Source organism: Chelonia mydas, chromosome 9 (assembly GCF_015237465.2).
Source record: "Chelonia mydas isolate rCheMyd1 chromosome 9, rCheMyd1.pri.v2, whole genome shotgun sequence".
Classification (NCBI taxonomy): Eukaryota; Metazoa; Chordata; order Testudines; family Cheloniidae; genus Chelonia; species Chelonia mydas.
Window position 1 is genome coordinate 54,104,204 of NC_057855.1, and position 14,909 is coordinate 54,119,112.

The window sequence follows — 14,909 nt, forward strand, 5'->3', positions numbered from 1 at the left end:
CGGTCCCATCGTACTGAAACCCCTGTTCCAGGGAAGGGGGGCAGCTGAGGTGACCTGGCTCCGCCATCTTGTTGTACGGCTGGCCTCGGCCCCTGTGTTGGGAGGGGTGAGGGGAGTGGGGGGAAGGGCCAACCGGCCGGAGATGGTGATCTGCTGCGCGGCGGTGAATTGCTCTAACCGGCAGGGGAAGGTGCATAGAGGAGCCGTCTCCTTCCACAGGTAACAGCGGCCGCTTCAGCCGGCCCAGTACCCCCGCCCCGACCGCCAAGCCTGGCTCCCGCTGGAATCGCGGGGCACAGAGCCGCCCCTTCCCGGACCTCTCCCCCACCCCTTGACTGAGTGACAGACTGTACAGACAGACACCGACTCATCCCCCCGACAGACAGACATTAACTCATCCCCCGCCCCCTGCAGACAGACAGACACTGATCCCCTTTCTGGTCCCAACTTGAGAGATCTCCCCGACAGACAGACATCTACCCACACCTGCCTTCACAGACTGACAGACACACACCTGCTTATCCTTCACAGGTAAAGCCATCTACCGACCCACCGCCCGGACAGGCAGCTATCGGCTTTCTTCCCTTTCCCGCTCCACACACCCCTCCCGTCCCTTCCTACTGCCACACATTGACAAACACCTCCCCACTCCCCCGAACCACTCTCTGTGTCCCCCTCCCAGACAGACACTCACCTACCTCCTCTCTGTCCCCTTGCAGAGCTACACCTGGTGTGCACCTGTCGCTCCCCCCTCACACACAGACAGGTTCATCTACCCCCTAACAGGAACACATGTATCTCCCACAATCTGACACACTTACACTTACCTCTGGGTACACCCCTGCCTCCCTCCCCCCGCCCCCAACACGCACACCTCTACCTCCTCGTTGTCATGGACAGAGACAAATGTACCTACCTCCATTCCTTCCTGGCCCCTGCACACAGACACACATTCACCCCTATCCTCACACAGATAGACAGACTCACACCTTTCTCCTCCACTAGACAGATGCCCTGTTTCTTTGTCCCCAACCAGACAGGAAGTTAGACATGCCAAACTCCTGTCCTATCCATCCAACAGAAATACACAGAGCAGCATCTGTCCTCCATCCTCCTAAGATGGAAAGTCACAGCTATCCCCAGATGCACATACACCTTCTCATTTTCCCCTCCTCCGACTGCCAAGTACTCATCTATCCCTGCCTTCCGCTCTTTGCAGGTTTCCCACTGACCAGTGTAGCTGTTTAGTCCTGCTACATTCTTAGATGATTGATGAGGGACTCTCATGTTTCTTCCTCTCCTGTCAGCTGCACAAATTTTATCCTCCCCTTTCTCTCCTGCCCCAGCACATGTATATCCTGCACCTCGACAAATCTCCAACTGTACAACATATAAGTGTTTAATCTTGCTGTACCTTTAGGGCCATGATTCCCTGACACACATTGCACCTCAATATCTGCCACCAGCCAGTATAGCTGCTTAGTACTGCTGTGCACTTAAAGTTGTTGATATGGGGGACAGAACATGCATCTCTGTCTCTTACATCTCCCTTCCCTACTTCACCCCCCTGCAATCTACTTTTCTCCTTCTCCCAGACAAACACTTCCCAATATCCCCACCCCAGCAGATTTTCCTATAGCAGACATCCCAACTGTTATGTTCTTAGGCTGTTGATGAATGAGGGATGCATGTTTCCCTTCCCCACGGTCCTTATGTTCTCACTCTTTACCTCTTTGGCCTTGTCTACATTAGAAAGTGTGGTGTTTAAGCAAGCATTTAATCATTTTTAACAGTTGAGTTAACTGACCATGACTGTGGTCAGGATAGACAAAGACATACCATGTTTGATATGATGACATAGTTAATCATGAAGTCTAGCTGACATCTTGTTGAACATGACTTGTCTGCACTGACCACAAGCACTGGTCAGTCTATGTTGGCTAACTGTGTTGTTAAAAATCATGATTAAACACAATAACATTTCCTAATAGAAACAAGACCTAAAATGCATTCCCTTCCCACTCTCCAATGTGTTTTCTTCCCTGCAGGTCTCCCCCTAGATGTATGTCCAGTCTACATTATAAAAACTTTGCTGGTATAACTACACTGGCAAACTCTCCTAGTTAAGATGCAGGTTATACTGTCAAGAATGCTTTTACTGGTATAGTTTATCTTGTTCAGGGAGCTGGTATAAGTTATACCGACAAAAGCATTTTTTTGCTGATATAATTATGTCTACATTAGGGCTTCTCTTGGTATAAAAATGTTGTAAAAAAAAAATCACACCCATCTCTCACATTGCTATTCTAGCAAAAGTTTCTAGTGTAGACCTGCCCATAGTAACTCTGGTTATGCTATTGATGAGGAACACGCACACTTGGATTTCACCCCCTCCAAGGTCTCCACTGGCTACTGAAACTGCAGCTTAGTCTTGTTATAGCCCAAGGCTGGCGTTAAGGACTGTACACACGCACATTTCTCCCACTGCATATCTCAGCTAGTACGTGTAATAGTTTTGTCATCATGTACCCTCATGCTGGTGATGTGGGATGCACACAATCTTGCCCTCCTCTTATGTCTTTGCTGAACAATAAGACAGCTTGGCCCAGAATGAACAGTAGGGAAAGAGGTTCCATGAGTTACATGCAAACTGCTTTCTTTCTGGGACATATTCTATTACTGCAGGTGGCATCCAAGAGAAACTCCATTAAAGAAATGCTCTGTAGTAGTAGTCTTTTTCTCTTCCAAAAAACCCAGGATAAAAATATTGCTTTCCTCTTGTAGTTAGAAACTGAAGACAACTCAAGAGCAAATTATATACAACGCTTGTTTGTAATGAAATTGAGGTAATCATGTTTCCTGTGCACGAAATAAGTAATACTAACATAGTAATACTAACTATGCTGATTCTGTTCTGTATGTCTCTTACTTAAAATCTGCAAATACAGTAAGCTGTGTCTTTTTTATTATGCAAAGCTGTTAATAATCTTTATGTCCATTATGCTTCATTGTATGAATTTTGTGATTTGTTTTGCCATCTTCTGAAATTTCAGAAAGTTCTTCTGATTATTTTTGGTTTGTAAGGTTGCTGAGTAATCATAGCTGGTTTGAGTAATATTGGTATTCCTGCCTGAACACATTCACCTCAGATGCTCTGTTAAAATAGTGGGCCATATGGTCCAAAGTCACAAACATGCAAATGGAACTATGCAGGCAGACACCTGTACCTGCATGCAGCCCATGGTCTCTGTGTAGGTGCGGGGATCCATCTGCCTAGATCCAAATGTAACCTTAGCATTGGTAATACTAAGCAAAAATTCAAAATTAAGATGACTTTTGCGAGCCCATTTCAAACTGTATCTTATATGCCTAGTTTAATTTTTCTTCCCTCATGGGATATGAAAATCTACTGAATTCCTCTATGAAAATGATTGTGTGTGAAGTCCCTGGCTATGTGTTTGTTTTTTCTGGATAGGTGCCGTAAACAGTCTAAAACAAGCATTTGTGTCAACTATAAGAAATACAGTATGTGTAAATGTTATGATTTCTTGGCATTGAGGCCTGAATGTAGGATGTTTTATATCTTGTTTAATATCCCTTCATTACTCAGTGTAAACACCAGTCAGTTCCTGAAGACTGTAGATGGATTAGATTGTTGTTCGGGGCAGAGGGTTTCATTATTCACATCTTGTCTTTCTTCACTTACAAGGAGAGTCATGGTGTCTGACTGGTATAAATACATAGTGAAGTGGTCGGTTGCTTGCTAGCTGATTTTAACAGACAGTAGCACAAAGCTAACTGGTTATGTCCTCTCAGGGGAATTAAACTGCCAGCCATGGAAATGAATATTTAGCATTCCGCTGAAACTTTCAATAATCAATCATCAACCAGGCATAACCAGTACTATACTGCTTTCTAGATAACTTTGGTTTCCAAAACTTATGGTCCGCTAACACTGAACTTCTTTGATTATAGAAATATCCATTTATTTTACCCTTTTTATGCTTCTTGTTTGCAGATTCCCTCTAAAGGACTCAAAACGTCTGATCCAGTGGTTAAAAGCAGTTCAAAGGGACAACTGGACTCCCACCAAGTACTCCTTTCTCTGCAGTGAGCATTTCACCAAAGATAGTTTCTCCAAACGGCTGGAAGATCAGCATCGGCTACTCAAGCCAACAGCTGTGCCAACTATCTTCCAGCTCACAGAGAAGAAAGACGACAACCAAGATTATGTCAAAAGTAGAATTAAAATAGCAAGCCAAATACCTGCAAGGGATGGAGATCAACCAAGGGAAGGAGGCTGTGAGGTAGTTGAGAGAACCTCATATTCTGACCAAGACTTTATGATGATGCAAGGGACTAAAGAGATGGAGCAGGTGACTCTGCAAACTGAAATTGGGTCAATGTCTGAGCAAGGAGAGAATGTCTGTGGGCAGTTGGAAGGGCCTCTGAGAAGGATGTTAGTTGATAATTTAGTCACAAAGACAGGACTCCAGAAAAAGCCGGAAAGACCATCTGTGGATGATTGTTCTGGAAGCACAGTCCATACTGAGAGCTGGATAACAGATAGAAGTGGTATATCAATTGATGACTTCACACCTCCAGTTTCTGGGGCTTGCAAATTTATTGGCTCCCTCCACTCTTACAGCTTTTCCTCTAAGCACACCAGAGAGAAGCCATCTTTCCCAAAAGAGCAACTTGAGAAGAAAAGGCCAAAGAGAGATGTGGAACCAAGCTGCAGTAGCAACATCATGGGGCACAATAAGACCTTAGCAGAAAGCTCCCCTAATTCATCACTTACTGCAACCCCTCAGAAACCTTCCCAGAGTTTGTCAGCATCCCCTGCAGACCTTACCCCTCAGCCAGCAACAGAGGCTGTGGTAGGTCAGAAGGGAGAGACAGATGCCAACCCCATGTCAATCAATGAGGTCATCATCTCAGCCTCAGGAGCTTGCAAGCTCATTGACTCCCTCCATTCGTACTGTTTCTCCTCTAGGCAAAGCAAAAACGAAGTGTGCTGCTTACGGGAGCAGGTGGAGAAAAAGAATGGAGAGCTGAAGCTGTTGAGGCAGAGAATCAGCCGCTCTGACAGCCAAGTCAAGAAGCTGAAGGAGAAGCTGGATGAACTAGAGAAGATCAGTTTCCCATACTTGAACAGTCTGCTGTCCCAGGACTGTGGTCAGTACCTTCAGTGCCTTTGTAATTGGGGCAGAATTCATTCTTTTGGCTAAAGTAAGAGGCTATCTAGTTAAAGTCTTACAAAAGAGGTGCTCTTTAAGGTCATCTCTGATCTAGGGTAATGTGTTTTGCCTTGCTTCTAAATAGAAAGTACTCCAATTAGACTCTACTTTCCCTTCCCCAGCCATTTTTAACTAGTTCAGTTTCTACTTGAAGCTGATCATAAAGGCCACAAGGATTTATTTGTCATGTTTAAGGAGCTAGACGTCTGCTAGGGCCTAATTTTAAAGCCCAACTAGACCACAGCAAATCTGAGCCCAACCCTAGCTCGTTGAGTTGTTTCATAATGACCTGAATTTGACACTTATTGTAAGGTGGGTCCCATTGGGTTTGGGTAGGGTTGAAAGCATCTACCTGACAATGCTGTCTCCACCCAGCCCATGGCTTCCTATCCCCGTTGTGCTGGACTTTGGGCTCGGGAGTCCTGGATCCCTCACCCCAACCCCCCCATAACCTCTGCTTATCCTGTGGGAGGCTCCAGCAGTGGCACTGCTGGGTGCAGACTCTGTGTGATACATCACACTCCACCAGAGCTCCTTTCTGCAGCACTGGGGTGGCCAGTCCTAGAAGCACTCCTCCAGGGATCTTGGCCACTGGGCAGTGGCTCTGGACATCTCTAGTGCCTCTGCCCATATGGCTTTCTCGGGGCAAGCATTGAACCTGCCTAGCTAGGCAGCCCACACATCAGGCCAGGCAAGTCAGCATCGCCTCTCTCTTGCCATGGCAAGTGCAGTGTGGACACCTGGAGCACTCCAAGCCTCCTCTCTGCATCCTGGCACTGCTGCGGCTTCCTGTTCAGGGTGGCAAAGACTCATTCTTCAGAGCATAAGCCCAGCCCCCAACTGACAGTGTTCGGAAGAAAAACTTTCCCTAGGGGTATTCCATTGTGGGGTTTCTTACCTCTTCCTCTGAAGCTTCTAGTACTAGCCAGTGTCAGAGACAGGATACTGGTGTAAATGGACCCCACTGCTCTAATCCATTGTGGCAATTCCTATCTCTAAATTCAACTAAGAGAATATAAACTACCTGCTTATATTTAGGGTTGCCACCCAACCTTATTTTTCCATGAGAAGGTCCCAATTTTAATAGGTCTTTCCCATGGAAAAATCCCACATTTTAATGTAGGTGGAAAAAATATCACTAAAATGATGTCAAGGTTGGGTGTTTTTTGTTTGTTTGTCCCCGCAGGACTACGTAGTAGAAGTGAAATCGTTCAAAATTTGTAACTTCATCCAGGGTTTCCTACAATACTATAAACCACAAAATCAAAGCTTAAATAGCTACTAGTACATGTAACTAAAAACCTGCAACAGCCTTGTGATTGGTACCTTTTGGTGCATATTTTTATATTCTCTTTGTGTGTCAATATAAAAGAATTACCTTAATCTAAACTGCTAGACAAATTTTTTTAGGTTAACATAAGTTGTCTTAATATATTTTTAATAAGTTCACATTTGTTGGAACTCCTACAAATGAGCTTCTTATAAAATTGATCCTCTGAAAGATGCTTTGCCCTAATTTAGTAAGCACCATGACTGATTTTCTGAGATACATGTGCTGTTTATTGAAAGACAAGAATCAAACCTCTTTAATAGGAATTCTGAAAATTGCCAGATTTAATATTTTCTCAAGATAGAAAGCAATATTTAGATAATCAAACAAATTCTAAGTGATTATAAATTGTTTACTGCGTAAAGTTTACATTGGTAAAGTTTTAACTGCTGTCCATAAATCTTAAAGAAGAGTTTGTTTTAATATTAGCATCCATATTGGCATGTACCACCTACTCACGCTTCTGTCTTCTTGTTTATATAGTCTTAAAAAACCACTAATAAAACTGAAGCCAACTGTCGAGTTGGGCAGTTTATATTTTGTGTGAGTGCTAAGGGTAGATTGATACAAAAGCTAAATTGAGAGTGCTTTTCGTTTCCTGAGAATCCCATAAAGGAGACTCCATAATTTATCAGTTAAATAATAATAGTATTGGAAGAGAGAAGGTGAATTAGGTAATATCTTTTATCGTACAATTGCCGGGAGTGGAAGAGACTAGCTTTTGAGCTACCCAGAGTTCTTCTTCAGGTCTGTTTGGCCATGAATGACAGCTTGGGAAACAAGCAGTTAAGGCTGAAACGTTGCTTTGTTTTGTCTGAACTCTGAGTTGGGAAGGGCATGTCTCCCTTACCACAGCAGTTTTATCAGTTTGCATCTCAGCCAGAATGTGGTATATTTCCTGTGAAAATGTACAGCCAAACTTCCATGTTTCTTTTCTAAACATATGGCCTATGAGGGTGTGTGTAAGGTTACTAGGCAGACTGATTTTGCAGGTTGTTTATGCTAATTATTTTATGCCCTGGTTCCAGTTCAGCAGGCCAGCCGGCTGACCACCCCTGCTTCCTGGCATTCTGCCACCCCACTAAAACTGCTGGTGCCAAGACGAACCTTAGGCCCATCTGCAACTGGCCTCAGCATGGAGTCTCCCTATTGAATTGTTATATATTCTGACATGTTTTGGAGTCTGGGGTTCCTCATAGCCCAGAGCGTGCCAGTCTGAGAGCCTGGAATCTGAAGTGTTCAAGATTTTACTGCATGTCAGAGCATGCAGTAAATCATTTGATAGGTGCCAGAGTCCTAGAAAAAGGCAGCTGGGACCAAAATTCATCTCCTGAGGGAGAGTAAAGATATTGGGAGAAAGAAATAAGGATCTTAATCTAAAGCACTGGGGAAATGTTGCTGAAAAGCCAGTGGAGGGTCAGGAGAGGAGGAGAATGTTATGAACAGACTGCTCTGATTGGAGACAATTACTGCCAAATCCTCTTGTCCTTCTTGAAGGCGTCTCTTAACTACCAAATCCTTCTACACCTCATCCCCTTTGACTATATTTAGAGCAGTCCAGGTTTTCTGTTTTTAAAGTTGGGTCATGCTAATTGTGCAACTGCTGTGTATCAGGTCGGTTACTTTTGTAAGAGCCTGTTTTAAATTAAACTACAACTCCCAGCAGAAACTGGGATAACATTCTCACCTAATCGTGAGATCATTTGCTATATTACTATCTTATCAACCAAGTCCAAAACATTTCCTGGTGACCAAGGAAAGAATAGGGAGCTAAGATGAGCAGTCTAAAAATAACCCTGGGGAATATGGCCAGCAATGCAGCAACCAAAGGTATGGTTAAATGCAGCTAAAATACTGTATTTATTAGTCAAAGAGTTAAAATTCTACCATTCAAAGGTTTTTGCTTCACTGGAACCCCTTTTGAATCTAGTGTCTGCTTTTGTGAAGGCTGTGTTATTAAAAACAAAAACAGTGAAGAATTGATTCACATCTGAAGCTACCTGAATTATTTGAAAAATGAGTATAACATTTAGACTTCCCCCAAATTAGATTTGTTTTAGAAGTCTTACTAAACCTAATATACATACATTAGTTTTCATAATTCTTGCACTTGAATGAAAACAGTTTTGGGTGAATTGGATGGCTTTTGAGACTGGTAATAGGATATAAATGTGGGGCTTTTATTTTTGTGCACTAGTTGAATCTGACACCTCTTCAGTGGTCTGTGTGAAGTGAGCAGGCGTTCCCAATCCAGACTGGGTTAGCATTACAAAGCCAGTCAGCAAAATCCATGTCTTTATTGATGGTGTCAGAGACCAAGAGTTGAACACTCCTAGAGGCTGAATACTCTCATCCCTTTAAGTGGTTGCTCCAAATCAGGGCAGTAGCACATTGTTGGGGCAGTGTGGGGGATGTCGCCCTGCTGATTCCTCTGCAATACCTGTTCTTTGGACAAAGGGAGGGTCTCAGTCTCTGAGACTGTCTGACATAAACCTGACATCAGCACTAAATTCATTTAAAATTTAATTTAATTTAAAAAACAGAATGCAGGGCTCCAGACTGATGCTAAAATGAGCTGAAAATTAATCTATCTCTGACCCGATGGTCTCAGGAGGTAGCAAAATCGGACAACACTTTTTGTGATCTTGCTTCTTTAATATAGGAATGTGTGTCAGGAGTTGGATGGGAGGGATATCAGGCAATTATATCCAATCTGAAACCTCCCCTTCCTTTCACTGGACTCTGTCTCCTCTAGCTGAGCCAGAAGCTATGAGCTTGATGCAGAAATTCCTGGGTGAAATTTGATAGCCTGTGTTATGCAGCAGGACAGACTAGATTATCATAATGGAATCTTCTCGCCTTAACCAGTATGAAACTAGGGAAAGATTTAACAATCCCTCACACTGTGTGCTGCTGTTGAGACAGCCTAATACCTGAGGGGGGCAGTTTAGCAAATATTTAGGAGGGGGGATTTGTTCGGGGGATTTGTTCAGTTCAAGACTATAACAGGGTTTAAAAAAGAATTAGATAAATTCATGGAGGATAGGTCCATCAATGGCTATTAGCCAGGATGGGCAGGGATGGTGTCTCTGTTTGCCAGAAGCTGGGAATGGGAGACAGGGAGTGGATCACTTGATGATTATCTGTTCTGTTCATTCCCTCTGGGGCACCTGGCATTGGCCACTGTTGGAAGACAGGATACTGGGCTGGATGGACCTTTGGTCTGACCCAATATGGCCGTTCTTATGTTCTCTACCTGAAAAGGGTGTTGTGAGGGTAAATACATTAAAGATTGTGAGATGCTCATATACAGTGACGGGGAACATAAAAGTACGCTTCTGGCCATGGTAGAGATGCTGCTGTTTCTTCCATCCCTTTTTTGTCCGTTTGTATTGTTTCTCCCCTTTTTCTTGGTGAGATCACAAACTTCGTCATAATAAACTATGTAATATGAATTAAAATAGAAGCAGTTCTATACTGTACAGTGGAGGGAAAGTAAGCTTGCAGCAAAACCTTTGAATTCCACAGCTTGTATTAGAAAGCAATTAAAAATGTTAATTAAGGAAGACCTAAAAGAAAGCTTATATCATTTATAAATGCACAGTTTCCTTAGGACAGGAGTGGGCAAACTGCGGCCCACGGGCCAAATCTGGCCCACCAGCCATTTTAATCTGGCCTGCCAGCCGTTTTAATCTGTCCCTCGAGCTCGCGCTGGGGAGTGGGGTCTGGGGCTTACCCCGCTCCGTCGCTTCAGCCGGGGACCAGGGTCGGGGGCTGCTCCACGTGGCTCCCAGAAGGAGCTCATGGCCCCCCCACCCCCTGGCTCCTACATGTAGGGGCACCCAGGGGGCTCCACTCTGCACGCCACCCCCACCCCAAGCGCCACCCCCGCAGCTCCCATTGGCCAGGAACCGCGGCCAATGGGAACTGCAGGGACGGTGCCTGCGGACGAGGCAGCGTGCAGAGCTGCCTGGCCACACCTCCACATAGGAGCCAGAGAAGGGACATGCCGCTGCTTCTGGGAGCCACTTGAGGAAAGCGCTGCCTGGAGCCTGCACCCCTGAGCCTCCCTCCACGCCCCAACCCCCTGCCCCAGCCCTGTCCCCCTCCCACCCTCCAAACCCCTTGATCCCAGCCTGGAGCACCCTCCTGCACCCCAAACCTCTCATCCCCAGCCCCACCCCAGAGCCTGCACCCCCAACCGGAGCCCTCACCCCCGCATCCTCCCCCAGCCCGGAGCCCCCTCCTGCACCTTGAACTCCTCATTTCTGGCCCCAGCCCAGAGCCCACACCCCTAACCAGAGCTCTGACCCCCCCTCCCACATCCCAACCCCAATTTTGTGAGCATTCATGGCCTGCCATACAATTTCTATTCCCAGATGTGGCCCTCAGGCCAAAAAGTTTGCCCACCCCTGCCTTAGGATGTTGGGGAGTTCCAAAATATGTAATTTTAACATTTTTTCTATATTCTGTGAATTAGTACTAGCAGGCTGCAGAAGTCAGAAAGTCTTCCTGCAGCATTTTGATACAGTATGCTGTAGCTGTAGCACACGCTGACCCTGGTTATGCAATCTTCATTCATAACAAAATACAAATCTTGTGAATGTCTAAAAATGGGGACAGAGTTTGATAGTTCTGTAAAACAATGTTGCAGAGGCAGGAAAGGAGAATGACTAGTCACAGAGTAGTGGAAACCGGTCAGAAGGATAGGGATTGTATCTTTGCCTCAGTATGAGTCTGGAGGATTGGGGACTGCACTGGCTCCTATAGCAAAGCGAAAGGAGTCACTCACTTTTAAGCTTGTTTTTGGTGTAGGTGGGAATTTAACATCAAGGCCTGTCTTTGGATGGGAAAGATCAGATGACAGCTTGTCTGTGAATTTTGAGCGGTGAGGTGAGGTCAGGTGATAAAGCACCTTGTTTGTTTAGTTTGGGAGGGGAAATGGAAACCAAGAGATCTTGGCATAGCTTGTCTGTCAACAGGGAGTGGATTTGGTGATTAGGTTAGGAGTGTTGCGGACCTCATGGCTCCCCAAAGTGGGAAGGAGCAGAAATTGTATATCTGGTGAACAACCAGGCTAGGAATACTGGAGTTGGTCAATGGAGATGCATGTATGAGGAGAGGACCCAGTGTGGGGGGTAGGGGATGCTGGGATAGTGTGTAGGGAAGGGAAGAAGCAGTGGCCGTGTCCATGGAAAGAGAGGCAATAACACTGGAAGAAGATGAAAATATGCAAGGGGGGAAAGTATATCTACAGTGGGGGAGCAGTATGGAGAAGGTCAATAGTAGCTAAACTAACATCACAGTGAATTCCCTTATCATTTCAACAGAGGATGATATCTTCAAATTTAGGTTGTGTTCTATGAGTCAGTCTGCAGCATGCATGCACCTTTAAATTTTTTCAGTGGACATGGTTTTCACAGATTCCAAGTTCAGAAGGGATCATTGTGCTCCTCTAGTCTGACCTGTATAACGCAGGCCATACAATTTCCCAAAATAATTCCTAGAGCAGATCTCTTAGAAGAAACATCCTGTCTTGATTTTAAAATTGCCCATGATGGAGAATCCACCATGACCCTGGATAAGTTGTTCCACTGGTTAACTACCCAGACTAGTTGGGGTGAGTTGGGCTAGAAGACTGAGCATTTTATCTTCCCCTGGCTTTTTCTGACCTATTTCACCACCACATAGTTAAGGAATTGGGAGAGGACACTGAGTTTATAGGTTTTATTATGTCTTTACTGCATCACATGATCTCACACACTATGAATTATACTATTGGTGGATTTCATCCCAAGGTTTTACCTCTGATGTCCAGAATGTTAGTAGTTCTCTCCTTTGCAACAAAGTCCTTAAACTAAAATTCACATTCCCCAGTACTATGAGGCACCTTTTGATAATGCAGCTGGTAGAATGTTTGCAAGAGTCCTGCTTGAAGCTTAGCTCCATAATAAGGAAAATATTCATCACCTCTTTAGAGTGATTCCTCTAAACAAGGATTACATTGATAACACTGATATTTAAAACAAATCAACCCAGCATGCCAGAGATACATTTCCCTTTCCTTTGCAAACACCACTTTATGTTCTTCCACAACGATCATCTAGCTCTACTCACCCTAACCATGATCCCACAGGCAGTTAGCCTCCCTCTTAAAGTACTCCAGCCTTCACTTGCTATACAAGGCATAGTACAGATCAGCTGGTAAGAAAACCAGCATAAGCCAGTTCAGTCATAAATAATAAATCACATTCCAATGAAATACTTTATTTCAGCTCCATTAAACTCCCAGGCTTTTAAAATCAGTTGTGTCACCAAATAATGCAAGCTGTTAGCAAGGTTGAAGAATTTACCAACGTCTCCCAGCTGAAGAGTGAAGTCTGCTAGCCATTCCTTCTGTAATGTAAAAGAATAAAGCACTTATACTTAATTCTAAGATGTTCTCAATCAACCCTCTATCTTAATCATTTGTTTAAAATGCTACTTACTGCATCTTTCTTGCTCCTCTCCTACCCTCTTTTCCATCCTGGCTTCACTCCACTTTCCTTTCTTTCCTATCATAGATCATGGTTTATCCCTTTCTCCTTTGTTTTCATTGTCAGTTAGCTTCTTATTTTCTCTCTCTCCTCTACCGCATTATATCACTTCCCTATGTTGTGTTCTCTGCTGCTGCCTCTATTTTCTGATGCTTCTTTCTTCTCCCAATACTTCCCCCCTCTCAATTTCTCAGTCTCTCTCTTTTAAAATCATTCATCTCTTTTCTAATTCATTCCATCTGTCTCTGTCTCTCTCCTACTCCCTTACGCACCCAGCCCAACTCATTTACCTCCATCCACTCACACACAAGGCTTAAAATTTATCAGAGATCAGGGAACTAAACCTGCTTGCCAGAAGACTGATGCAAGAGATCTGAGGGCATCATCGCCCAGAGGCAACACCCAGGTGAGAAATAAACCTGTGCCCCAGCTGCTGGGAAAGATTTTTTGTGTGCTCAAATTCTTAATGATGCTGTTCCTGGACTTTACTCAGGGGCTTTGTCTTTCAAATCCTCTGTGGGGTAGTAGGTGCCTGATAAACTTGAATCCCCAAACTCCTCTGACTACTCAGGAGAAAGAGGATTCTTTTGCTTCTCCCACCACCTCCACCTCCCACCCTAGAATCTGCCAACTGCTTCAAAGGTGGATGAAATATCTGCTCCTCCTCTCTCCCTTCTAGCTACAACAAGTGGCAGGGGAGAGGTGTTGTTTTGTTCATCTGCTGCTCTGTCTTTCCTCAGCCTCTAGCTTTTGAGAGGAGCATGGGTCTCCACTGCTCTTTCCCTGCCATAGCCTCTGTTTTGGAGTCTTCATGCCCCATTAGTGATTCCTCTGTCTGCCTTTGCATCTGCTTCTAGCTTTCCCAAGCAGCACAATGCATGAATGATTCTTGTCAGTCTCACTGCTGTCCACAGGGTTCTGAATAGTGGCAGTTATTACTCTTCAACTTGGTGCTTTCCCAAGGTGCAGCAAAGACAATTAAAGCTGTCTGTCTGCAGACTTAGGAAGACATGACTGCATTAATTTATACTTAGTTTACATCTGGAAAGTTATTTTCACAAACTTAAGGGCTAGAAACCCAATTGAAAAAATAAATACGTTCTGCAGAAGTTGGTGACACTTGCCAGAAAAGCTATGTAATTTCCCCAGGCATGTAAATGTTTAAAGAAATGGTCATTAGGAACAATAAAATTGCTCATTGCACCTGAAGCCATTTCTTCCATCCATCAGGTACAGTCTGCCTCTTGATCTAGAAATGTTGGGGGGGAGGGGGGGGGGAGTCAGAGAAAGATTAAACTTGTTCTTCTCCGAGTGCTTGCTTATATCTATTCCAGTTAGGTGTGCGCATGCCGCTTGCACAGAAGTCAGAAACTTTTCCCTAGCAGCTTCCCGTCGGGCTGGCTGTGGAGCCCCCTGGAGTGGCACCAATATGGTGCTCTATATACGACCCTGCCAGCCCGACCCCACCCTTCAGTTCCTTCTTACCGCCAGTGACGGTTGTTGGAACAGTGGTCTCTTGTTCTCAAGTACTCCACTACTCCCTAGCTACCTTACTTATCTTTGTATATAGTTACCCATTGTTAGTTAATTGTTAGTCATTATCTCTAGTGTTAAGTATAATTTATAGCAGTTGGGGGGTTTTCCCCTTCAACGAGTGCCCTGTGGGGCTCCAGGGCATGCTGTCCCAGGGCTTCAAACCTTGTAGCTCCTGCGGCAAGCCTATGCCCATGGGCAATCCCCACAACTGCTGTTTTCGGTGTCTGGGAGAGGCCCACCAGGCGGACAAGTGTAAAATTTGCAAGG

At 44.7% G+C, this 14,909-nt stretch overlaps 1 protein-coding gene across 5 annotated transcripts in view; it reads left to right on the forward strand.

The window, feature by feature from the left end:
- Positions 1-7: 7 nt before the first annotated feature.
- Positions 8-14,909, forward strand: part of THAP4 (THAP domain containing 4) — a 79,433-nt gene continuing 64,531 nt past the window's right edge. For all 5 annotated transcript variants that reach the window (XR_006283772.1, XM_043522451.1, XM_037908070.2 and 2 more), the window contains exons 1-2: positions 8-219; positions 4,019-5,178. Coding sequence is in view for 4 of the 5 variants with exons in the window: in XM_043522451.1 (XP_043378386.1) it covers positions 143-219; positions 4,019-5,178 (1,237 nt within the window). In the remaining variant the exon portion in view is untranslated. The remainder of the gene's footprint in view (positions 220-4,018; positions 5,179-14,909) is intronic.